The sequence below is a fragment of the Scyliorhinus torazame genome, chromosome 15, assembly GCF_047496885.1.
Source record: "Scyliorhinus torazame isolate Kashiwa2021f chromosome 15, sScyTor2.1, whole genome shotgun sequence".
In the NCBI taxonomy this organism is placed as follows: Eukaryota; Metazoa; Chordata; class Chondrichthyes; order Carcharhiniformes; family Scyliorhinidae; genus Scyliorhinus; species Scyliorhinus torazame.
In genome coordinates this window covers 6,535,624-6,562,789 of record NC_092721.1, presented here as the reverse complement: position 1 = coordinate 6,562,789, position 27,166 = coordinate 6,535,624, and the positions used below count along the sequence as shown (strand labels likewise).

The window sequence follows — 27,166 nt, the reverse complement described above, 5'->3', positions numbered from 1 at the left end:
AGGGTGCTTTCGGGGGTGTGGGTCGGGGAGGGCAAAGTGTCCGAAATATACCGGGAGATGAGAGAACAGGGGGAGGAGCTGGTAGAAGAACTGAAAGGAAAATGGGAAGAAGAGCTCGGGGAGGAGATTGAGGAGGGTTTGTGGGCTGATGCCCTAAGTAGGGTAAATTCCTCTTCCTCGTGTGCTGCATAGAGCACACATAACGGGAGCGAGGTTGAGCAGGTTCTTCGGAGTGGAGGACAAGGGTGGGAGGTGCGGGGGAAGCCCGGCGAACCACACACATATGTTTTGGTTGTGCCCGGCACTGGAGGAGTATTGGAGGGGAGTGACGGGAGTGATCTCGAAGGTGGTGAAGGTCCGGGTCAAGCCAGGCTGGGGGTTAGCTATATTTGGAGTTGCGGACGAGCCGGGAGTGCAGGAGGCAAAAGAGGCCGATGTTTTGGCCTTTGCGTCCCTAGTAGCCCGGCGTAGGATTTTACTCATGTGGAAGGAAGCGAAACCCCCCGGACTGGAGGTCTGGATAAACGATATGGTGGGGTTCATAAAACTAGAGCAGATGAAGTTTGCGCTGAGAGGATCGGCTCAAGGGTTCACCAGGCAGTGGCAACCGTTCCTCGACTATCTAGTGGAACGTTAGGGGGAAAATAGATAGCCAGCAGCAGCCTGGGGGGGGGTAAATTGTTTGTGTTCTAGATGGGGTGAAGGGGCGGGGGGGGGGGGGGGGGGCACTATTTCGTGTTATTTTGTTAGTTCACTATTTAATTTAACAATGTTATCTATCAGTTATCATGTTACCGTTTTGTTGATCTGTAAGGGGGAAAAATTGTGTTTTAAAACTTTAATAAAATATATTCTTTTTAAAAAGGGGAAAAAAAATTTACGCGGTGGGACTTGCCGAAAACGGGCGGCGGCTCGGCCCACCACGAGGCGGAGAATCGCCGGGGGGGGGGGGGAGAGGACGCTGCCAACAGCCCCCGACCGGCACGATTCCCGCCAGAACCTCGGAGCCGGAGAATTCGGCAGCCGCCGCAATGGCGGTGGGGTGGGATTCATGCCACGCCCCAGCAGGGGGTCGGAGAATCCTGTCCTATCTCAATAGTTACACAGAGCCACTATATAAATCTCAATAGTTACACAGAGCCACTATATAAATCTCAATAGTTACACAGAGCCACTATATAAATCTCAATAGTTACACAGAGCCACTATATAAATCTCAATAGTTACACAGAGCCACTATGTAAATCTCAATAGTTACACAGTGCCAATATGTAAATCTCAATAGTTACACAGAGCCACTATGTAAATCTCAATAGTTACACAGAGCCACTATATAAATCTCAATAGTTACACAGAGCCACTATATAAATCTCAATAGTTACACAGAGCCACTATGTAAATCTCAATAGTTACACAGAGCCACTATGTAAATCTCAATAGTTACACAGTGCCACTATATAAATCTCAATAGTTACACAGAGCCACTATATAAATCTCAATAGTTACACAGAGCCACTATGTAAATCTCAATAGTTACACAGTGCCAATATGTAAATCTCAATAGTTACACAGAGCCACTATGTAAATCTCAATAGTTACACAGAGCCACTATATAAATCTCAATAGTTACACAGAGCCACTATATAAATCTCAATAGTTACACAGTGCCACTATATAAATCTCAATAGTTACACAGTGCCACTATATAAATCTCAATAGTTACACAGAGCCACTATGTAAATCTCAATAGTTACACAGAGCCACTATATAAATCTCAATAGTTACACAGTGCCACTATATAAATCTCAATAGTTACACAGAGCCACTATGTAAATCTCAATAGTTACACAGAGCCACTATATCAATCTCAATAGTTACACAGAGCCACTATATAAATCTCAATAGTTACACAGTGCCACTATATAAATCTCAATAGTTACACAGAGCCACTATATAAATCTCAATAGTTACACAGAGCCACTATATAAATCTCAATAGTTACACAGAGCCACTATATAAATCTCAATAGTTACACAGTGCCAATATGTAAATCTCAATAGTTACACAGAGCCACTATGTAAATCTCAATAGTTACACAGAGCCACTATATCAATCTCAATAGTTACACAGAGCCACTATATAAATCTCAATAGTTACACAGTGCCACTATGTAAATCTCAATAGTTACACAGAGCCACTATATAAATCTCAATAGTTACACAGTGCCACTATGTAAATCTCAATAGTTACACAGAGCCACTATGTAAATCTCAATAGTTACACAGTGCCACTATATAAATCTCAATAGTTACACAGTGCCACTATATCAATCTCAATAGTTACACAGTGCCACTATATCAATCTCAATAGTTACACAGTGCCACTATGTAAATCTCAATAGTTACACAGAGCCACTATATCAATCTCAATAGTTACACAGTGCCACTATATAAATCTCAATAGTTACACAGAGCCACTATATCAATCTCAATAGTTACACAGTGCCACTATATCAATCTCAATAGTTACACAGAGCCACTATATAAATCTCAATAGTTACACAGAGCCACTATGTAAATCTCAATAGTTACACAGAGCCACTATATCAATCTCAATAGTTACACAGTGCCACTATGTAAATCTCAATAGTTACACAGTGCCACTATATAAATCTCAATAGTTACACAGAGCCACTATATAAATCTCAATAGTTACACAGAGCCACTATGTAAATCTCAATAGTTACACAGTGCCACTATATAAATCTCAATAGTTACACAGTGCCACTATATAAATCTCAATAGTTACACAGTGCCACTATATCAATCTCAATAGTTACACAGTGCCACTATGTAAATCTCAATAGTTACACAGAGCCACTATATCAATCTCAATAGTTACACAGTGCCACTATATAAATCTCAATAGTTACACAGTGCCACTATATAAATCTCAATAGTTACACAGAGCCACTATATAAATCTCAATAGTTACACAGTGCCACTATATCAATCTCAATAGTTACACAGAGCCACTATATCAATCTCAATAGTTACACAGAGCCACTATATAAATCTCAATAGTTACACAGAGCCACTATATCAATCTCAATAGTTACACAGTGCCACTATGTAAATCTCAATAGTTACACAGTGCCACTATATAAATCTCAATAGTTACACAGAGCCACTATATAAATCTCAATAGTTACACAGAGCCACTATGTAAATCTCAATAGTTACACAGTGCCACTATATAAATCTCAATAGTTACACAGTGCCACTATATAAATCTCAATAGTTACACAGTGCCACTATATCAATCTCAATAGTTACACAGTGCCACTATGTAAATCTCAATAGTTACACAGAGCCACTATATCAATCTCAATAGTTACACAGTGCCACTATATAAATCTCAATAGTTACACAGTGCCACTATATAAATCTCAATAGTTACACAGAGCCACTATATAAATCTCAATAGTTACACAGTGCCACTATATAAATCTCAATAGTTACACAGAGCCACTATATAAATCTCAATAGTTACACAGTGCCACTATATAAATCTCAATAGTTACACAGAGCCACTATATCAATCTCAATAGTTACACAGTGCCACTATATAAATCTCAATAGTTACACAGAGCCACTATATAAATCTCAATAGTTACACAGTGCCACTATATAAATCTCAATAGTTACACAGAGCCACTATATAAATCTCAATAGTTACACAGTGCCACTATATCAATCTCAATAGTTACACAGAGCCACTATGTAAATCTCAATAGTTACACAGTGCCACTATATAAATCTCAATAGTTACACAGTGCCACTATATTAATCTCAATAGTTACACAGTGCCACTATATAAATCTCAATAGTTACACAGAGCCACTATATCAATCTCAATAGTTACACAGAGCCACTATGTAAATCTCAATAGTTACACAGTGCCACTATATAATTCTCAATAGTTACACAGTGCCACTATGTAAATCTCAATAGTTACACAGAGCCACTATGTAAATCTCAATAGTTACACAGTGCCACTATGTAAATCTCAATAGTTACACAGAGCCACTATGTAAATCTCAATAGTTACACAGAGCCACGATGTAAATCTCAATAGTTACACAGAGCCACTATGTAAATCTCAATAGTTACACAGAGCCACTATGTAAATCTCAATAGTTACACAGTGCCACTATATCAATCTCAATAGTTACACAGAGCCACTATATCAATCTCAATAGTTACACAGAGCCACTATATCAATCTCAATAGTTACACAGAGCCACTATGTAAATGTCAATAGTTACACAGTGCCACTATATCAATCTCAATAGTTACACAGAGCCACTATATAAATCTCAATAGTTACACAGAGCCACTATATAAATCTCAATAGTTACATAGAGCCACTATATCAATCTCAATAGTTACACAGAGCCACTATATAAATCTCAATAGTTACACAGTGCCACTATATAAATCTCAATAGTTACACAGAGCCACTATGTAAATCTCAATAGTTACACAGTGCCACTATATAAATCTCAATAGTTACACAGAGCCACTATATAAATCTCAATAGTTACACAGTGCCACTATATAAATCTCAATAGTTACACAGAGCCACTATATAAATCTCAATAGTTACACAGTGCCACTATATCAATCTCAATAGTTACACAGAGCCACTATATCAATCTCAATAGTTACACAGAGCCACTATATAAATCTCAATAGTTACACAGAGCCACTATATAAATCTCAATAGTTACACAGTGCCACTATATCAATCTCAATAGTTACACAGAGCCACTATATAAATCTCAATAGTTACACAGTGCCACTATGTAAATCTCAATAGTTACACAGAGCCACTATGTAAATCTCAATAGTTACACAGAGCCACTATATCAATCTCAATAGTTACACAGTGCCACTATATCAATCTCAATAGTTACACAGAGCCACTATATCAATCTCAATAGTTACACAGAGCCACTATATCAATCTCAATAGTTACACAGAGCCACTATATAAATCTCAATAGTTACACAGAGCCACTATATCAATCTCAATAGTTACACAGTGCCACTATGTAAATCTCAATAGTTACACAGAGCCACTATGTAAATCTCAATAGTTACACAGAGCCACTATATCAATCTCAATAGTTACACAGTGCCACTATATCAATCTCAATAGTTACACAGAGCCACTATGTAAATCTCAATAGTTACACAGAGCCACTATATCAATCTCAATAGTTACACAGAGCCACTATATCAATCTCAATAGTTACACAGAGCCACTATATAAATCTCAATAGTTACACAGAGCCACTATATAAATCTCAATAGTTACACAGAGCCACTATATAAATCTCAATAGTTACACAGTGCCACTATATAAATCTCAATAGTTACACAGAGCCACTATGTAAATCTCAATAGTTACACAGAGCCACTATGTAAATCTCAATAGTTACACAGAGCCACTATATCAATCTCAATAGTTACACAGTGCCACTATATAAATCTCAATAGTTACACAGAGCCACTATATAAATCTCAATAGTTACACAGGGCCACTATGTAAATCTCAATAGTTACACAGAGCCACTACATCAATCTCAATAGTTACACAGTGCCACTATGTAAATCTCAATAGTTACACAGAGCCACTATGTAAATCTCAATAGTTACACAGAGCCACTATGTAAATCTCAATAGTTACACAGAGCCACTATATAAATCTCAATAGTTACACAGTGCCACTATGTAAATCTCAAAAGTTACACAGAGCCACTATATAAATCTCAATAGTTACACAGAGCCACTATGTAAATCTCAATAGTTACACAGAGCCACTATATAAATCTCAAAAGTTACACAGAGCCACTATATAAATCTCAATAGTTACACAGAGCCACTATATCAATCTCAATAGTTACACAGAGCCACTATATCAATCTCAATAGTTACACAGAGCCACTATATAAATCTCAATAGTTACACAGAGCCACTATATCAATCTCAATAGTTACACAGAGCCACTATATAAATCTCAATAGTTACACAGAGCCACTATATAAATCTCAATAGTTACACAGAGCCACTATATAAATCTCAATAGTTACACAAAGCCACTATATCAATCTCAATAGTTACACAGAGCCACTATATAAATCTCAATAGTTACACAGAGCCACTATATAAATCTCAATAGTTACACAGAGCCACTATATCAATCTCAATAGTTACACAGAGCCACTATGTAAATCTCAATAGTTACACAGTGCCACTATATAAATCTCAATAGTTACACAGTGCCACTATATCAATCTCAATAGTTACACAGAGCCACTATATCAATCTCAATAGTTACACAGAGCCACTATATCAATCTCAATAGTTACACAGTGCCACTATATAAATATATAACGAGCAAGGAGGGGACATGAGAAGTATTTGGCAGGAAGGATCAAGGAAAACCCAAAAGCTTTCTATAGGTATGTCAGGAATAAGCGAATGACTAGGGAAAGAGTAGGACCAGTCAAGGACAGGGATGGGAAATTGTGTGTGGAGTCTGAAGAGATAGGCGAGATACTAAATGAATATTTTTCGTCAGTATTCACTCTGGAAAAAGATAATGTTGTGGAGGAGAATGCTGAGCCCCAGGCGAATAGAATAGATGGCATTGAGGTACGCCGGGAAGAGGTGTTGGCCATTCTGGACAGGCTGAAAATAGATAAGTCCCCGGGACCTGATGGGATTTATCCTAGGATTCTATGGGAGGCCAGGGAAGAGATTGCTGGACCTTTGGCTTTGATTTTTATGTCATCATTGGCTACAGGAATAGTGCCAGAGGACTGGAGGACAGCAAATGTGGTCCCTTTGTTCAAAAAGGGGAGCAGAGACAACCCCGGCAACTATAGACCGGTGAGCCTCACGTCTGTAGTGGGTAAAGTCTTGGAGGGGATTATAAGAGACAAGATTTATAATCATCTAGATAGGAATAATATGATCAGGGATAGTCAGCATGGCTTTGTGAAGGGTAGGTCATGCCTCACAAACCTTATTGAGTTCTTTGAGAAGGTGACTGAACAGGTAGACGAGGGTAGAGCAGTTGATGTGGTGTATATGGATTTCAGCAAAGCGTTTGATAAGGTTCCCCACGGTAGGCTATTGCAAAAAATACGGAGGCTGGGGATTGAGGGTGATTTCGAGATGTGGATCAGAAATTGGCTAGCTGAAAGAAGACAGAGGGTGGTGGTTGATGGGAAATGTTCAGAATGGAGTACAGTCACAAGTGGAGTACCACAAGGATCTGTTCTGGGGCCGTTGCTGTTTGTCATTTTTATCAATGACCTAGAGGAAGGCGCAGAAGGGTGGGTGAGTAAATTTGCAGACGATACTAAAGTCGGTGGTGTTGTCGATAGTGTGGAAGGATGTAGCAGGTTACAGAGGGATATAGATAAGCTGCAGAGCTGGGCTGTGAGGTGGCAAATGGAGTTTAATGTAGAGAAGTGTGAGGTGATTCACTTTGGAAGGAATAACAGGAATGCGGAATATTTGGCTAATGGTAAAGTTCTTGAAAGTGTGGATGAGCAGAGGGATCTAGGTGTCCATGTACATAGATCCCTGAAAGTTGCCACCCAGGTTGATAGGGTTGTGAAGAAGGCCTATGGAGTGTTGGCCTTTATTGGTAGAGGGATTGAGTTCTGGAGTCGGGAGGTCATGTTACAGCTGTACAGAACTCTGGTACGGCCGCATTTGGAGTATTGCGTACAGTTCTGGTCACCGCATTATAGGAAGGACGTGGAGGCTTTGGAGCGGGTGCAGTGGAGATTTACCAGGATGTTGCCTGGTATGGAGGGAAAATCTTATGAGGAAAGGCTGATGGACTTGAGGTTGTTTTCGTTGGAGAGAAGAAGGTTAAGAGGAGACTTAATAGAGGCATACAAAATGATCAGGGGGTTGGATAGGGTGGACAGTGAGAGCCTTCTCCCGCGGATGGATATGGCTGGCACGAGGGGACATAACTTTAAACTGAGGGGTAATAGATGTAGGACAGAGGTCAGAGGTAGGTTCTTTACGCAAAGAGTAGTGAGGCCGTGGAATGCCCTACCTGCTACAGTAGTGAACTCGCCAACATTGAGGGCATTTAAAAGTTTATTGGATAAACATATGGATGATAATGGCATAGTGTAGGTTAGATGGCTTTTGTTTCGGTGCAACATCGTGGGCCGAAGGGCCTGTACTGCGCTGTATTGTTCTATGTTCTATGTTCTATGTTCTATATCAATCTCAATAGTTACACAGTGCCACTATATAAATCTCAATAATTACACAGAGCCACTATATAAATCTCAATAGTTACACAGTGCCACTATGTAAATCTCAATAGTTACACAGAGCCACTATATAAATCTCAATAGTTACACAGTGCCACTTTGTAAATCTCAATAGTTACACAGAGCCACTATATAAATCTCAATAGTTACACAGAGCCACTATATAAATCTCAATAGTTACACAGTGCCACTTTGTAAATCTCAATAGTTACACAGAGCCACTATATAAATCTCAATAGTTACACAGAGCCACTATATCAATCTCAATAGTTACACAGTGCCACTATATAAATCTCAATAGTTACACAGTGCCACTATGTAAATCTCAATAGTTACACAGTGCCACTATATCAATCTCAATAGTTACACAGTGCCACTATGTAAATCTCAATAGTTACACAGTGCCACTATATAAATCTCAATAGTTACACAGTGCCACTATGTAAATCTCAATAGTTACACAGTGCCACTATATAAATCTCAATAGTTACACAGGGCCACTATGTAAATCTCAATAGTTACACAGAGCCACTATATCAATCTCAATAGTTACACAGTGCCACTATGTAAATCTCAATAGTTGCACAGAGCCACTATGTAAATCTCAATAGTTACACAGTGCCATTATGTAAATCTCAATAGTTACACAGTGCCACTATATCAATCTCAATAGTTACACAGAGCCACTATATCAATCTCAATAGTTACACAGAGCCACTATATAAATCTCAATAGTTACACAGAGCCACTATATCAATCTCAATAGTTGCACAGAGCCACTATATCAATCTCAATAGTTACACAGTGCCACTATGTAAATCTCAATAGTTACACAGTGCCACTATATAAATCTCAATAGTTACACAGAGCCACTATATAAATCTCAATAGTTACACAGTGCCACTATATCAATCTCAATAGTTACACAGTGCCACTATATAAATCTCAATAGTTACACAGAGCCACTATATAAATCTCAATAGTTACACAGTGCCACTATTTAAATCTCAATAGTTACACAGAGCCACTATATCAATCTCAATAGTTACACAGAGCCACTATATAAATCTCAATAGTTACACAGTGCCACTTTGTAAATCTCAATAGTTACACAGTGCCACTATATCAATCTCAATAGTTACACAGTGCCACTATATAAATCTCAATAGTTACACAGAGCCACTATATCAATCTCAATAGTTACACAGTGCCACTATATAAATCTCAATAGTTACACAGAGCCACTATATAAATCTCAATAGTTACACAGTGCCACTATATAAATCTCAATAGTTACACAGAGCCACTATATCAATCTCAATAGTTACACAGAGCCACTATATGAATCTCAATAGTTACACAGTGCCACTATATAAATCTCAATAGTTACACAGAGCCACTATATAAATCTCAATAGTTACACAGTGCCACTATATCAATCTCAATAGTTACACAGAGCCACTATATCAATCTCAATAGTTACACAGAGCCACTATGTAAATCTCAATAGTTACACAGTGCCACTATATCAATCTCAATAGTTACACAGAGCCACTATATCAATCTCAATAGTTACACAGAGCCACTATGTAAATCTCAATAGTTACACAGTGCCACTATATAAATCTCAATAGTTACACAGAGCCACTATATCAATCTCAATAGTTACACAGAGCCACTATATAAATCTCAATAGTTACACAGAGCCACTATGTAAATCTCAGTAGTTACACAGAGCCACTATATCAATCTCAATAGTTACACAGAGCCACTATATCAATCTCAATAGTTACACAGAGCCACTATATCAATCTCAATAGTTACACAGTGCCACTATGTAAATCTCAATAGTTACACAGAGCCACTATATAAATCTCAATAGTTACACAGAGCCACTATATCAATCTCAATAGTTACACAGTGCCACTATGTAAATCTCAATAGTTACACAGTGCCACTATGTAAATCTCAATAGTTACACAGTGCCACTATATCAATCTCAATAGTTACACAGAGCCACTATATAAATCTCAATAGTTACACAGAGCCACTATATAAATCTCAATAGTTACACAGAGCCACTATGTAAATCTCAATAGTCACACAGAGCCACTATATCAATCTCAATAGTTACACAGTGCCACTATATAAATCTCAATAGTTACACAGAGCCACTATATAAATCTCAATAGTTACACAGTGCCACTATATAAATCTCAATAGTTACACAGTGCCACTATATAAATCTCAATAGTTACACAGTGCCACTATGTAAATCTCAATAGTTACACAGAGCCACTATATCTACATCCTTACCTGCTGATAAATGGCTCGATAGACTGACCAATGACGGGAGCCATACTCATTGGCATTGGTTCCGGTGTAGCCAGCCAATAGGAATAGTCGTTTCTTGATGCAAAGTTGCAGACGTTGTTGATGTTACAGAAGAGGAAGGGCATGGTGCTGAATCGCCTCAAACAACTGCCCGCAGTGCCTGGAGTGGTGAAGGGAGAGGGTTAACAGAGGCTGAGAACGGCCTTTTCTCTTGGAGCTCAGCAGTGATCAGACTAACGGAGCATCTCCCAACAGAGGCCCGACTGGACAGCGGCTAATTCCCACGGCAACCAAACGGGCCCGGTTGCAGAAGCAAGCTGACCCTGCAGGAAGGTTACAGGTCAAGTTGCCCGATTACTGATCTGAGCTCCAATTCTGTTCCTCAATAATTCTCCCACATCCCACACACACAATGGGATGGAAACCCTCAGCTGGAAGCTCATTGGCACCATCACCATGGATACAGGAAGGGAACTGGGGTGGAAGGTTCATTTGCAGCAGCTATTCCACATTGGAAGTGATCTGCCAACCGCTTCAGTCAGGCTCCTGGGCCCTCTTCCAAATTTGTTCTCAGACTCCTTATTGAGAAGCTTCCTGTCCATTTGAAACACCCCCTTTACATCACTGGCAGTCTATCCCCTCTCTGTCCCAGCCGATAATCTCCGTCAAACCAGCTGCTCCGAACTGGCTCCACATTCAGTTCCCACTGAGATCTGCTGCTCATTAAACTGACATCCGGTCCCCCCTCCTCCCCACTGCCCCCCTCCTCCCCACTGCCCCCCTCCTCCCCACTGCCCCCCCTCCTCCCCATTGCCCCCCTCCTCCCCACTGCCCCCCTCCTCCCCACTGCCCCCCTCCTCCCCACTGCCCCCCTCCTCCCCACTGGCCCCCCCTCCTCCCCACTGGCCCCCCTCCTCCCCACTGGCCCCCCTCCTCCCCACTGGCCCCCCTCCTCCCCACTGGCCCCCCTCCTCCCCACTGGCCCCCCTCCTCCCCACTGGCCCCCCTCCTCCCCACTGGCCCCCCTCCTCCCCACTGCCCCCCTCCTCCCCACTGCCCCCCTCCTCCCCACTGCCCCCCTCCTCCCCACTGTTCCCCTCCTCCCCGCTGCCCCCCTCCTCCCCACTGCCCCCCTCCTCCCCACTGCCCCCCTCCTCCCCACTGCCCCCCTCCTCCCCACTGCACCCCCTCCTCCCCACTGCCCCCCTCCTCCCCACTGCCCCCCTCCTCCCCACTGCCCCCCTCCTCCCCACTGCCCCCCTCCTCCCCACTGCCCCCCTCCTCCCCACTGTCCCCCTCCTCCCCTCTTCCCCCCTCCTCCCCACTGCCCCCTCCTCCTCTCTTCCCCCCTCCTCCCCACTGCCCCCCTCCTCCCCACTGCCCCCCTCCTCCCCACTGCCCCCCTCCTCCCCACTTCTCCCCCTCTCCCCCCCTCCTCCCCCTCTCCCCCCTCCTCCCCACTCCCTCCCCACTGCCCCCCCTCCTCCCCACTGCCCCCTCCTCCCCACTGCCCCCTCCTCCCCACTGCCCCCCTCCTCCCTCCTCCCCACTGCCCCCTCCTCCCCACTGCCCCCCTCCTCCCCACTGCCCCCCTCCTCCCCACTGCCCCCCTCCTGCCCACTGCCCCCCTCCTGCCCACTGCCCCCCCTCCTCTCCACTTCCCCCTCCTCCCCCCTGCCCCCCTCCTCTCCGCTGCCCCCCCCTCCTCCCCTCTGCCTCCCCTCCTCCACACTGTCCCCAGCCCCCCTCATTTTAATGAGGTTTGCACAACATTTGTGGTGAAGTTACTCAATGGACAGGATCCTGGAGAGAATCCTGGAACAGGAAATGTGCCCAGAGTGGAAAGCAGAAGCTGTCCTTTGAACTCACTCACCCAGGTCTTGGCCATGAGCCCTCTCATTGCCTTGGACATAAAGCAGTGAGAAGCCTTCAAAGATTTTCGATGTCCCGTGGGGACAGGTGGGCACCTCTGCCATTTGGCTGTGTCGGGTCACAAGAAAGCCGTGAGCTATGGAAGCAGGGCCAGGATATCCTCGAGGACCCGGCGCTCCTTCTGGGCCTGCGGGCCCTGGGTAACCCCTTGGACCTGAATACAGAGAGACAGGAATCAGATAAACGACACAGTGTGAGTGTGTAATGAGTGTGTGTGTGTAATGAGTGTGTGTAATGAGTGTGTGTGTGGTGAGTGTGTGTAATGAGTGTGTGTGGTGAGTGTGTGTAATGAGTGCGTGTAATGAGTGTGTGTAATGAGTGTGTGTAATGAGTGTGTGTAATGAGTGTGTGTGGTGAGTGTGTAATGAGTGTGTGTAATGAGTGTGTGTAATGAGTGTGTGTGGTGAGTGTGTGTAATGTGTGTGTGTGTGTGTGTGTGTAATGAGTGCGTGTAATGAGTGTGTGTGTGGTGAGTGTGTGTAATGAGTGTGTGTAACGAGTGTGTGTGGTGAGTGTGTGTAATGAGTGTGTGTGTGGTGAGTGTGTGTAATGTGTGTGTGTGTGTGTGTAATGAGTGCGTGTAATGAGTGTGTGTGTGGTGAGTGTGTGTAATGAGTGTGTAATGAGTGTGTGTGGTGAGTGTGTGTAATGTGTGTAATGAGTGTGTGTAATGAGTGTGTGTAATGAGTGTGTGTGTGGTGAGTGTGTGTAATGAGTGTGTGTGTGTGGTGAGTGTGTGTAATGAGTGTGTGTGTAATGAGTGTGTGTGTGGTGAGTGTGTGTAATGAGTGTGTGTAATGAGTGTGTGTAATAAGTGTGTGTGTGGTGAGTGTGTGTAATGAGTGTGTGTAATGAGTGTGTGTGGTGAGTGTGTGTAATGAGTGTGTGTGTGGTGAGTGTGTGTAATGTGTGTGTGTGTGTGTAATGTGTGTGGACCTGAATACAGAGAGACAGGAATCAGATAAACGACACAGTGTGAGTGTGTAATGAGTGTGTGTGTGTAATGAGTGTGTGTAATGAGTGTGTGTGTGGTGAGTGTGTGTAATGAGTGTGTGTGGTGAGTGCGTGTAATGAGTGTGTGTAATGAGTGTGTGTAATGAGTGTGTGTAATGAGTGTGTGTGGTGAGTGTGTAATGAGTGTGTGTAATGAGTGTGTGTAATGAGTGTGTGTGGTGAGTGTGTGTAATGTGTGTGTGTGTGTAATGAGTGCGTGTAATGAGTGTGTGTGTGGTGAGTTTGTGTAATGAGTGTGTGTAACGAGTGTGTGTGGTGATTGTGTGTAATGAGTGTGTGTGTGGTGAGTGTGTGTAATGTGTGTGTGTGTGTGTGTAATGAGTGCGTGTAATGAGTGTGTGTGGTGAGTGTGTGTAATGAGTGTGTGTGGTGAGTGTGTGTAATGTGTGTGTGTGTGTGTGTAATGAGTGTGTGTAATGAGTGTGTGTAATGAGTGTGTGTGTAATGAGTGTGTGTGTAATGAGTGTGTGTAATGAGTGTGTGTGTGGTGAGTGTGTGTAATGTGTGTGTGTGTAATGTGTGTGTGTGTAATGAGTGTGTGTAATGAGTGTGTGTGTGTGGTGAGTGTGTGTAATGAGTGTGTGTGTGTGGTGAGTGTGTGTAATGAGTGTGTGTGTAATGAGTGTGTGTGTGGTGAGTGTGTGTAATGAGTGTGTGTAATGAGTGTGTGTGGTGAGTGTGTGTAATGAGTGTGTGTGTGGTGAGTGTGTGTAATGAGTGTGTGTAATGAGTGTGTGTGGTGAGTGTGTGTAATGAGTGTGTGTGTGGTGAGTGTGTGTAATGTGTGTGCGTGTGTGTAATGAGTGTGTGTAATGAGTGTGTGTGTGGTGAGTGTGTGTAATGAGTGTGTGTAATGAGTGTGTGTGGTGAGTGTGTGTAATGTGTGTGTGTAATGAGTGTGTGTAATGAGTGTGTGTGTGTAATGAGTGTGTGTAATGAGTGTGTGCGTGGTGAGTGTGTAATGTGTGTCTGTGTAATGAGTGTGTGTAATGTGTGTGTGTAATGAGTGTGTGTGTGGTGAGTGTGTGTAATGAGTGTGTGTGTGGTGAGTGTGTGTAATGAGTGTGTGTAATGAGTGTGTGTGTGGTGAGTGTGTAATGAGTGTGTGTAATGAGTGTGTGTAATGAGTGTGTGTGGTGAGTGTGTGTAATGTGTGTGTGTGTGTGTAATGAGTGCGTGTAATGAGTGTGTGTGGTGAGTGTGTGTAATGAGTGTGTGTGTGGTGAGTGTGTGTAATGTGTGTGTGTGTAATGAGTGTGTGTGTGGTGAGTGTGTGTAATGCGTGTGTGTAATGAGTGTGTGTGGTGAGTGTGTGTAATGTGTGTGTGTGTAATGCGTGTGTAATGAGTGTGTGTGTAATGAGTGTGTGTAATGAGTGTGTGTAATGAGTGTGTGTGTGGTGAGTGTGTGTAATGTGTGTGTGTAATGTGTGTGTGTGTAATGAGTGTGTGTAATGAGTGTGTGTAATGAGTGTGTGTGTGTGGTGAGTGTGTGTAATGAGTGTGTGTGGTGAGTGTGTAATGAGTGTGTGTAATGAGTGTGTGTGGTGAGTGTGTGTAATGAGTGTGTGTGTGGTGAGTGTGTGTAATGAGTGTGCGTGGTGAGTGTGTGTAATGAGTGTGTGTAATGAGTGTGTGTGTGGTGAGTGTGTGTAATGTGTGTGTGTGAGTGTGTAATGAGTGCGTGTAATGAGTGTGTGTGTGGTGAGTGTGTGTAATGAGTGTGTGTAATGAGTGTGTGTGGTGAGTGTGTGTAATGTGTGTGTGTGTATTGAGTGTGTGTGTGTAATGAGTGTGTGTAATGAGTGTGTGTAATGAGTGTGTGTAATGAGTATGTGTGCGGTGAGTGTGTAATGAGTGTGTGTGTGTAATGAGTGTGTGTAATGAGTGTGTGTGGTGAGTGTGTGTAATGAGTGTGTGTGTGTGGTGAGTGTGTGTAATGAGTGTGTGTGTAATGAGTGTGTGTAATGAGTGTGTGTGTGGTGAGTGTGTTTAATGAGTGTGTGTAATGAGTGTGTGTAATGAGTGTGTGTGGTGAGTGTGTAATGAGTGTGTGTAATGAGTGTGTGTGTGGTGAGTGTGTGTAATGAGTGTGTGTAATGAGTGTGTGTGTGGTGAGTGTGTGTAATGAGTGTGGGTGTGGTGAGTGTGTGTAATGAGTGTGTGTGTGGTGAGTGTGTGTAATGAGTGTGTGTAATGAGTGTGTGTGTGGTGAGTGTGTGTAATGAGTGTGTGTAATGAGTGTGTGTAATGAATGTGTGTGTGGTGAGTGTGTGTAATGAGTGTGTGCGTGGTGAGTGTGTGTAATGAGTGTGTGTAATGAGTGTGTGTAATGAGTGTGTGTGTGGTGAGTGTGTATAATGAGTGTGTGTAATGAGTGTGTGTGTGGTGAGTGTGTGTAATGAGTGTGTGTAATGAGTGTGTGTAATGAGTGTGTGTGTGGTGAGTGTGTGGTGAGTGTGTGTAATGAGAGTGTGTAATGAGTGTGTGTGTGGTGAGTGTGTGTAATGAGTGTGTGTGTAATGAGTGTGTGTGTAATGAGTGTGTGTGTAATGAGTGTGTGTTTAATGAGTGTGTGTAATGAGTGTGTGTAATGAGAGTGTGTGTAATGAGTGTGTGTGTATTGAGTGTGTGTAATGAGTGTGTGTAATGAGTGTGTGTAATGAGAGTGTGTGTAATGAGTGTGTGTGTAATGAGTGTGTGTGGTGAGTGTGCAATGAGTGTGTGTAATGAGTGTGTGTAATGAGTGTGTGTGTAATGAGAGTGTGTAATGAGTGTGTGTGTGGTGAGTGTGTAATGAGTGTGTGTAATGAGTGTGTGTAATGAGAGTGTGTAATGAGTGTGTGTAATGAGGGTGTGTAATGAGGGTGTGTAATGTGTGTGTGTAATGCGAGTGTGTAATGAGAGTGTGTAATGAGTGTGTGTAATGAGAGTGTGTAATGAGAGTGTGTAATGAGTGTGTGCAATGAGAGTGTGTAATGAGTGTGTGTAATGAGTGTGTGTGTGGTGAGTGTGTAATGAGTGTGTGTAATGAGTGTGTGTGTGGTGAGTGTGTAATGAGAGTGTGTAATGAGAGTGTGAGTTATAACAATGTGCATTTCGATAGCATCTTTGTCAGTTAAACATCTCCAGTCACGTCAATGCGATAGAAACTAAATTTGACACAATAATGTCACATAAGGAGCGATTGGGACAGGTAATAAAAACTTGGGTCAAATGGGTCAGTTTTAAAGAGCGTTCTAGAGAGAGGGAGAGAAACAGACAGAGACAGAAAAAGAGAGACAGAGACAGACAGACACACAGACAGAGAGAGACAGGGAGACAGACAGAGACAGACAAACAGAGACAGACACAGAGAGACAGACAGAGAAAGACAGACAGAGAGAGACAGAAAAACAGAGAGACAGACAGACTGTGGTGATGTGCATCAATTTAAATGCATGTAGGCTAACTAGACACTAGAGGGAGCACCAGAAACATCACACACACATGCTCAACCAATAGATCAGTTAGATAGGACACGACCAATGGACATTCACGATACACACAGAGGTGACACGGCCACAGGGGGGCATTACACCAACCCATATATAAAGGACACCATTCACATGATCTGCCTCTTTCCAGTGGAGACAGTCAGTGAGTACAGACACAGGGTTGATTCAATATCACTCCCACCACGTGGATTGCAGCAACTGGTTAGTCAGTCTGGGTAGCTATAGTAGGATTAGCAGTAGTGTCGAACCCGAGTAATAGAAGTGTAAATAGTTTAATAAACGTGTTGAAGTTATCTCCACGTCTGAACCTTCCTTTGTCAAGTGCCCCACAAGGAAGCCGCTTATGTAACACCTACAACATAACAAATCAGAGACAGAAAGACAGAGAGAGACAGAGAGAGACAAACAGACAGAGAGAGACAGACAGAGAAAGACAGACATAGAGAGACAAGGATGTGAAATCTGAAATTGAGGTTTTGCTTATCTCAGAGTCAACGTGTGCAGGATGGACAAGATGTGGGAACTTTGGGCTTGAATTCGATTTCTGGAGGTTGGAAGGTGGGAGACGGGCCAGAATATCATTGCAATGAAAGTAACAAATGCATTGATGAGTGATTCTGCAGCCGATATACTGAGGCAGGGCAGAGTCTGGTGGTGTTACAGAGCTGGAAGCAGATGGTCTTTGAAATGGAGTGGCTATGGGATCTGACCTGATCTTGGGGTCACTGAGGATGTGTGCAGCCTGGTGCAACCTCAGACCATTGCAAGTTGGGAGAAGTTTGGATTGAGAGTGAGGAAGAGGAGTTTGGAGCGGGGACTGAAGACAGGGTCTTAAATTATCCCACTCTCTCGTTGGAGAACATTTCTCCTCATGCAACACTGGATAAATTCAAATTCAATCAGTGGGGGTTAAATTAACCATAGCACAAATTAATTTTGCTTGCATTAGAGAAGGTGGTGTAGTGGTAACTTAACCCAGAGCCTCAGGCTAATGCTCCGGGGACAGGGGTTCAAATCCCAGCACACCAACTGGTGGAATTTAAATTCAATTAATAAAATCTGGGATTCATAGAATCATAGATTTCTAAGCCCACACCTGTGTCCTATCCCCTTAACCCCATCCAATATTTTGGGACACTAAGGGCAATTTAGCATGGCCAATCCGCCTAACCTGCACATCTTTGGACTGTGGGAGGAAACCGGAGCACCCGGAGGAAACCCACGCAGACACGGGGAGGATGTGCAGACTCCACACAGACAGTGATCCAAGCCGGAATCGAACCTGGGACCCTGGAGCTGTGAAGCAACTGTGCTAACCACTGTGCTATCGTGCTGAATCGTGGAATTGAGCATAAGTCTCAGAATGGTGACCAGGGGCGGGATTAATCCCGCACCTGCCAGACGCCGGATTCTCCGGCCCGTGATGGGCCGAAGTCCCGCTGCTTCTATGCCAGTCCCGCCGGCGTAAATTGAACCAAGTCCCTTACCGGCGGGACCTGGCGGCGCGGGAGGGCCCCGGGGTCCCTTACCCGTCCTTACCCGGTCTGGCCTACACGTGACTCCAGACCCACAGCAATGTGGTTGACTCTTAATTTCACTCTGAAATGGCCAAGCGAGACGCTCTGTTCCAGGGCAATTAGGGACGGGCAACAAATGCTGGCCCAGCCCAGAGACACTCACATCCCACGAAGGAATAAAAACACCAACAAACGCTGCCAGAATTCGACTGGAACGGAGACATTATTGAGGATTTAATTCTATTTATTTATTTTTTTAAGTTTAGTTTACCCAATTCATTTTTCCCAATTAAGGGGCAATTTAGCGTGGCCAATCCACCTATCCTGCACATCTTTGGGTTGTGGGGGTGAGACCCACACAGACACGGGGAGAATGTGCAAACTCCAAATGGACAGTGACCCAGAGCCGGGATCGCACCTGGAACCTCGGCGGCGTGAGGCAGCAGTGCTAACCTCTGCGCCACCGTGCTGCCTATGTTTGAGGACCATGTGTCTTTATCACCCGAATTCTCACTCCATTAAAGACCGATCTCCATCCAGGCTCACACCTGCCAAAGGAAAACTCCTCTTGCCTCCACTGCCTCTCTAGTGGGAGAGGCGGGATTCTCCAATCCCGCGGCAGAGTGTGCACGTCATCATAAACACCGTCGCGTTTTACGACGGCGTGAAGGGGCCGCTGCCAGGACTAATCCTGGCCCCTCCAGGGGGCCAGCACGGCGCTCGAGCAATTCGCGCCGCTCCAGCTGCCGATCCCTGAGCGAACTGTGCGCCGCGGGATCTGCGCATGCGCAGTGGCACCAGCGCCAACGCCCGCATGCGCAGTGGCCTCCTTCAACGCACCGGCCCCGACGCAACATGGCGCAGGGCTACAGGGGCCGGCGCGTAGGAAAGGAGGCCCCCAGCCAGAGAGGCCGGCCCGCCGATCGGTGGCACCCACCCCCCCCCACTCCCCAGGGTCTGACCCCCCTCCCCCCCCTACAGGCCGCCCACCTGACCCTTCAACGCTGAGGTCCCGCCGGCTCAGAGGAGGTTAGAACGGCGCCGGCGGAACTCGTTTGTTTTTCACGGCCGCTCGGCCCATCCGGGCCGGAGAATCGCGGGGGGGGGGGGGGCCGTGTAGAGCGGCCCACGACCGGCGCCGCGCCAACCACACCGGCACCAGTGGCGCCGATTCGCCACTCGCGTGCCGCCGTTGGGGCGACGTGGCACGGTCGCTGGGAGTCTCCGGCCCGGCACAGGGCTGGGAGAATCCCGCCCTTTATCTGCTTGACCATTAGCAGAAGAGAGGACAGTGAATGTGGCTTTGAGATTGTACTTCCACCAGAATCACATTCTGTCCGTCCACATTTAGCTTCAATCTGAATTCCTGGTTATTCGTCTAAAACCACCAGAAAATGCAGGATGTTGGAGACTGAACTGACACCCCCGGAACTTGTACCGCGGGTCAGACAATACAATCAATTCAGTTTCAGTGGCTGGCAGTGCAACATAACCAAAATTCTTCAGGCAAAGTGACATCTTTCTGTGCACGAACCTTGAAACAATCCTTACCTCCTGGACCAGATGGGCCAAAGTCTCCTTTCAGTCCAGGCCTGCCATCAAACCCAGGAGCCCCCTGTTCACCTCGATCTCCAACTAGGCCTGTTGGACCTGTGCGTCAAACAGATTAAGATGTTAATTAATGTTGCTGTGCTCTGGAGTATTCCTTTACTCTGGGGAATGTATGGGGGAGTTCTCAGTCAGCTGTAACCTCAGAGGAAGCGTCAAAGACAGGGGAGGTCTAAGGCCAGGACTGATTGGAACATTTTACTTGTTAAAGGTGCGATACAATTGGGATAATTCCCTGAATTCTCTCCATGAGGAGAATCCCATTCGCTGGGGCCACACGTCGACAATCCAAGCTCGTGTGTTAAACTGTACGTAGTTACAACTCAGTTAGTGCCCTGGGGCTGAATAGGGTGTCACCAGGTCCCCACTAACCGTCCAACTGATCTCCTCTGGAATTCCATATTGTATGGTCAGGAATGTTTGCTTACCGAGGTCACCTTTAACGCCTGGAAACCCAGGATATCCCTTGGCTCCGTCTTCTCCGGGCTGACCTGATAGGCCGGGGTCTCCCTTGATGATCTGAAGAGGGCCCTGTGGACCCATGGGGCCAGGTGGACCTGTGGACGAGACATGGCATTGTGTATAAAATACCAGAAATGGGCGGGTTGTCTTCGGAAGAAAGGTTGGACAGGCTAGTTTTGGAGTTTAGAAGAGGAAGAGGAGACTTGATTGAAACATACAAGGTCCTGAGGGGTGTTGACAGGGTGGACGTGGAGAGGACGTTTCCTCTTGTGGGAGAATCTAGAACTGGCGGGGGAGGGTCATTGTTAAAAAATAAAGGGGTCACTGATTGAAGACAGAGATGAGGAGAAACGTTTTGCCCTCGGAGGGCGACGAGTCTCTGGAACTTTCTTCCTGGGAAGACAGTGGAAGCAAAGTCTGAATATGTTTATGGCTGAGGTTGATAGATTCTTGGTAATGAAAGGGGTGAAAGGTTATCGGGGTGAGTGGGATAGAGATTTGAGTTAGTCTTAGATCAGCCATGATATTATGAAATGGTTGAGCAGGTTCGAGGGGCTGAATAATCGATTCCTGCTCATAATCGGTTTGTTATTTAATTTCACAATATATTGTGATACTCCACTTGGTGTGAAAGAGTGAGACAGGAAATGGAATAAATTATTTACCTGCTTGTCCCAGTGGCCCACTCTCACCCTGTGGGCCTGGAAATCCCGGCGATCCCGATGTACCCTTGGTGCCTAGAAGACATTTTTCAAAATGGTGTTACACACACTACATTTCAAATCTGTACTGAGGGAGTGCCGCACTGTCAGAGGGTCAGTACTGAGGGAGTGCCGCACTGTCAGAGGGTCAGTACTGAGGGAGTGCCGCACTGTCAGAGGGTCAGTACTGAGGGAGTGCTGCACTGTCAGAGAGTCAGTACTGAGGGAGTGCCGCACTGTCAGAGGGTCAGTACTGAGGGAGTGCTGCACTGTCAGAGGGTCAGTACTGAGGGATGTCCGCACTGTCAGAGGGTCAGTACTGAGGGAGTGCTGCACTGTCAGAGGGTCAGTACTGAGGGAGTGCCGCATTGTCAGAGGGTCAGTGCTGAGGGAGTGCCGCACTGTCAGAGGGTCAGTACTGAGGGAGTGCCGCACTGTCAGAGGGTCAGTACTGAGGGAGTGTCGCACTGTCAGAGGGTGATTACTGAGGGAGTGCTGCACTGTCAGAGGGACAGTACTGAGGGAGTGCCGCACTGTCAGAGGGTCAGTACTGAGGGAGTGTCGCACTGTCAGAGGGTGATTACTGAGGGAGTGCTGCACTGTCAGAGGGTCAGTACTGAGGGAGTGCTGCACTGTCAGAAGGTCAGTACTGAGGGAGTGCTGCGCTGTAAGAGGGTCAGTACTGAGGGAGTGCTGCACTGTCAGAGTGTCAGTACTGAGGGAGTGCCGCACTGTCAGAGGGCCAGTACTGAGGGAGTGCTGCACTGTCAGAGGGTCAGTACTGAGAGAGAGCCGCACTGTCAGAGGGTCAGTACTGAGGGAGTGCCGCACTGTCAGAGGGTCAGGACTGACGGAGTGCTGCATTCTCAGAAGGTCAGTACTGAGGGAGTGCTGCACTGTCAGAGGGTCAGTACTGAGGGAGTGCTGCACTGTCAGAGGGTCAGTACTGAGGGAGTGCCGCACTGTCAGAGGGTCAGTACTGAGGGAGTGCCGCACTGTCAGAGGGTCAGTACTGAGGGAGTGCCGTACTGTCAGAGGGTCAGTACTGAGGGAGTGCCGCACTGTCAGAGGGTCAGTACTGAGGGAGTGCCGCACTGTCAGAGGGTCAGTACTGAGGGAGTGCCGCACTGTGAGAGGGTCAGTACTGAGGGAGTGCCGCACCGTCAGAGGGTCAGTACTGAGGGAGTGCCGAACTGTCAGAGGGTCAGTACTGAGGGAGTGCTGCACTGTCAGAGGGTCAGTACTGAGAGAGCGCTGCACTGTCAGAGGGTCAGTACTGAGGGAGAGCTGCACTGTCAGAGGGTCAGTACTGAGGGAGTGCCGCACTGTCAGAGGGTCAGTACTGAGGGAGTGCTGCACTGTCAGAGGGTCAGTACTGAGGGAGTGCTGCACTGTCAGAGGGTCAGTACTGAGAGAGCCGCACTGTCAGAGGGTCTGTACTGAGGGAGTGTCGCACTGTCAGAGGGTCAGTACTGAGGGAGTGCTGCACTGTCAGAGGGGCAGTACTGAGGGAGTGCCGCACTGTCAAAGGGTCAGTGCTGAGGGAATGCCGCACTGTCAGAGGGTCAGTACTGAGGGAGTGCTGCACTGTCAGAGGGTCAGTACTGAGGGAGTGCCACACTGTCAGGGGGTCAGTACTGAGGGAATGCCGCACTGTCAGAGGGTCAGTACTGAGGGAGTGCCGCACTGTCAGAGGGTCAGTACTGAGGGAATGCCGCACTGTCAGAGGGTCAGTACTGAGGTAGCGCCGCACTGTCAGAGGGTCAGTACTGAGGGAGTGCTGCACTGTCAGAGGGTCAGTACTGAGGGAGTGCTGCACTGTCAGAGGGTCAGTACTGAGGGAGTGCTGCACTGTCAGAGGGTCAGTACTGAGGGAGTGCCGCACTGTCAGGGTCAGTACTGAGGGAGTGCCGCACTGTCAGAGGGTCAGTACTGAGGGAGTGCCGCACTGTCAGAGGGTCAGTACTGAGGGAGTGCCGCACTGTCAGAGGGTCAGTACTGAGGGAGTGCTGCACTGTCAGAGGGTCAGTACTGAGGGAGTGCCGCACTGTCAGAGGGTCAGTACTGAGGGAGTGCTGCATTGTCAGAGGGTCAGTACTGAGGGAGTGCTGCACTGTCAGAGGGTCAGTACTGAGGGAGTGCTGCACTGTCAGCGGGTCAGTACTGAGGGAGCGCTGCACTGTCAGAGGGTCAGTACTGAGGGAGTGCTGCATTGTCAGAGGGTCAGTACTGAGGGAGTGCTGCACTGTCAGAGGGTCAGTACTGAGGGAGTGCTGCACTGTCAGAGGGTCAGTACTGAGGGAGTGCTGCACTGTCAGCGGGTCAGTACTGAGGGAGTGCTGCACTGTCAGAGAGTCAGTACTGAGGGAGTGCTGCACTGTCAGAGGGTCAGTACTGAGGGAGCGCTGCACTGTCAGAGAGTCAGTACTGAGGGAGTGCTGCACTGTCAGAGGGTCAGTACTGAGGGAGCGCTGCACTGTCAGAGTGTCAGTACTGAGGGAGTGCCGCACTGTCAGAGGGTCAGTACTGAGGGAGTGTCGCACTGTCAGAGGGTCAGTACTGAGGGAGTGCTGCACTGTCAGAGGGTCAGTACTGAGGGAGTGCCGCACTGTCAGAGGGTCAGTACTGAGGGAGCGCTGCACTGTCAGAGGGTCAGTACTGAGGGAGTGCCGCATGTCAGAGGGTCAGTACTGAGGGAGTGCCGCACTGTCAGAGGGTCAGTACTGAGGGAGTGCTGCACTGTCAGCGGGTCAGTACTGAGGGAGTGCTGCACTGTCAGAGAGTCAGTACTGAGGGAGTGCTGCACTGTCAGAGGGTCAGTACTGAGGGAGCGCTGCACTGTCAGAGAGTCAGTACTGAGGGAGTGCTGCACTGTCAGAGGGTCAGTACTGAGGGAGCGCTGCACTGTCAGAGTGTCAGTACTGAGGGAGTGCCGCACTGTCAGAGGGTCAGTACTGAGGGAGTGTCGCACTGTCAGAGGGTCAGTACTGAGGGAGTGCTGCACTGTCAGAGGGTCAGTACTGAGGGAGTGCCGCACTGTCAGAGGGTCAGTACTGAGGGAGTGCCGCACTGTCAGGGTCAGTACTGAGGGAGTGCCGCACTGTCAGAGGGTCAGTACTGAGGGAGTGCCGCACTGTCAGAGGGTCAGTACTGAGGGAGTGCCGCACTGTCAGAGGGTCAGTACTGAGGGAGTGCTGCACTGTCAGAGGGTCAGTACTGAGGGAGTGCCGCACTGTCAGAGGGTCAGTACTGAGGGAGTGCTGCATTGTCAGAGGGTCAGTACTGAGGGAGTGCTGCACTGTCAGAGGGTCAGTACTGAGGGAGTGCTGCACTGTCAGCGGGTCAGTACTGAGGGAGCGCTGCACTGTCAGAGGGTCAGTACTGAGGGAGTGCTGCATTGTCAGAGGGTCAGTACTGAGGGAGTGCTGCACTGTCAGAGGGTCAGTACTGAGGGAGTGCTGCACTGTCAGAGGGTCAGTACTGAGGGAGTGCTGCACTGTCAGCGGGTCAGTACTGAGGGAGTGCTGCACTGTCAGAGAGTCAGTACTGAGGGAGTGCTGCACTGTCAGAGGGTCAGTACTGAGGGAGCGCTGCACTGTCAGAGAGTCAGTACTGAGGGAGTGCTGCACTGTCAGAGGGTCAGTACTGAGGGAGCGCTGCACTGTCAGAGTGTCAGTACTGAGGGAGTGCCGCACTGTCAGAGGGTCAGTACTGAGGGAGTGTCGCACTGTCAGAGGGTCAGTACTGAGGGAGTGCTGCACTGTCAGAGGGTCAGTACTGAGGGAGTGCCGCACTGTCAGAGGGTCAGTACTGAGGGAGCGCTGCACTGTCAGAGGGTCAGTACTGAGGGAGTGCCGCATGTCAGAGGGTCAGTACTGAGGGAGTGCCGCACTGTCAGAGGGTCAGTACTGAGGGAGTGCTGCACTGTCAGCGGGTCAGTACTGAGGGAGTGCTGCACTGTCAGAGAGTCAGTACTGAGGGAGTGCTGCACTGTCAGAGGGTCAGTACTGAGGGAGCGCTGCACTGTCAGAGAGTCAGTACTGAGGGAGTGCTGCACTGTCAGAGGGTCAGTACTGAGGGAGCGCTGCACTGTCAGAGTGTCAGTACTGAGGGAGTGCCGCACTGTCAGAGGGTCAGTACTGAGGGAGTGTCGCACTGTCAGAGGGTCAGTACTGAGGGAGTGCTGCACTGTCAGAGGGTCAGTACTGAGGGAGTGCCGCACTGTCAGAGGGTCAGTACTGAGGGAGCGCTGCACTGTCAGAGGGTCAGTACTGGGGGAGTGCCGCATGTCAGAGGGTCAGTACTGAGGGAGTGCCGCACTGTCAGAGGGTCAGTACTGAGGGAGCGCTGCACTGTCAGAGGGTCAGTACTGAGGGAGCGCTGCACTGTCAGAGGGTCAGTACTGAGGGAGTGCCGCATGTCAGAGGGTCAGTACTGAGGGAGTGCCGCACTGTCAGAGAGTCAGTACTGAGGGAGTGCTGCACTGTCAGAGGGTCAGTACTGAGGGAGTGCTGCACTGTCAGAGGGTCAGTACTGAGGGAGTGCTGCACTGCCAGAGGGTCAGTACTGAGGGAGTGCTGCACTGTCAGAGGGTCAGTACTGAGGGAGTGCTGCACTGTCAGAGGGTCAGTACTGAGTGAGTGCTGCACTGTCAGAGGGTCAGTACTGAGGGAGTGCCACACTGTCAGAGGGTCAGTACTGAGGGAGTGCCGCACTGTCACAGGGTCAGTACTGAGGGAGTGCTGCACTGTCAGAGGGTCAGTACTGAGGGAGTGCCGCACTGTCAGAGGATCAGTACTGAGGGAGTGCCGCACTGTCAGAGGGTCAGTACTGAGGGAGTGCCGCACTGTCAGAGGGTCAGGACTGAGGGAGTGCTACACTGTCAGAGGGTCAGTACTGAGGGAGCGCTGCACTGTCAGAGGGTCAGTACTGAGGGAGTGCCACACTGTCAGAGGGTCAGTACTGAGGGAGTGCTGCACTGTCAGAGGGTCAGTACTGAGGGAGTCCCGCACTGTCACAGGGTCAGTACTGAGGGTGTGCTGCACTGTCAGAGGGACAGTACTGAGGGAGTGCCGCACTGTCAGAGGGTCAGTACTGAGGGAGCGCTGCACTGTCAGAGGGTCAGTACTGAGGGAGTGCCACACTGTCAGAGGGTCAGTACTGAGGGAGTGCTGCACTGTCAGAGGGTCAGTACTGAGGGAGTGCCGCACTGTCACAGGGTCAGTACTGAGGGAGTGCTGCACTGTCAGAGGGTCAGTACTGAGGGAGTGCCGCACTGTCAGAGGATCAGTACTGAGGGAGTGCCGCACTGTCAGAGGGTCAGTACTGAGGGAGTGCCGCACTGTCAGAGGGTCAGTACTGAGGGAGTGCTGCACTGTCAGAGGGTCAGTACTGAGGGAGTGCCGCACTGTCACAGGGTCAGTACTGAGAGAGTGCTGCACTGTCAGAGGGTCAGTACTGAGGGAGTGCCGCACTGTCAGAGGATCAGTACTGAGGGAGTGCCGCACTGTCAGAGGGTCAGTACTGAGGGAGTGCCGCACTGTCACAGGGTCAGTACTGAGGGAGTGCTGCACTGTCAGAGGGTCAGTACTGAGGGAGCGCTGCACTGTCAGAGGGTCAGTACTGAGGGAGTGCCGCACTGTCAGAGGATCAGTACTGAGGGAGTGCTGCACTGTCAGAGGGTCAGTACTGAGGGAGTGCCGCACTGTCAGAGGATCAGTACTTAGGGA

General features: G+C 47.5%; 1 protein-coding gene across 1 annotated transcript in view; it reads right to left on the bottom strand.

The window, feature by feature from the left end:
* The window catches only part of LOC140391490 (uncharacterized), a 406,857-nt gene that overhangs the window by 10,542 nt on the left and 369,149 nt on the right, over positions 1-27,166 (bottom strand). Inside the window, exons 45-49 of the mRNA XM_072476012.1 lie at positions 21,402-21,473; positions 20,703-20,831; positions 20,218-20,316; positions 12,581-12,793; positions 10,690-10,867 (exon numbers count right to left, since the gene is read on the bottom strand). Coding sequence (XP_072332113.1) covers positions 10,690-10,867; positions 12,581-12,793; positions 20,218-20,316; positions 20,703-20,831; positions 21,402-21,473 — 691 coding nt within the window. The remainder of the gene's footprint in view (positions 1-10,689; positions 10,868-12,580; positions 12,794-20,217; positions 20,317-20,702; positions 20,832-21,401; positions 21,474-27,166) is intronic.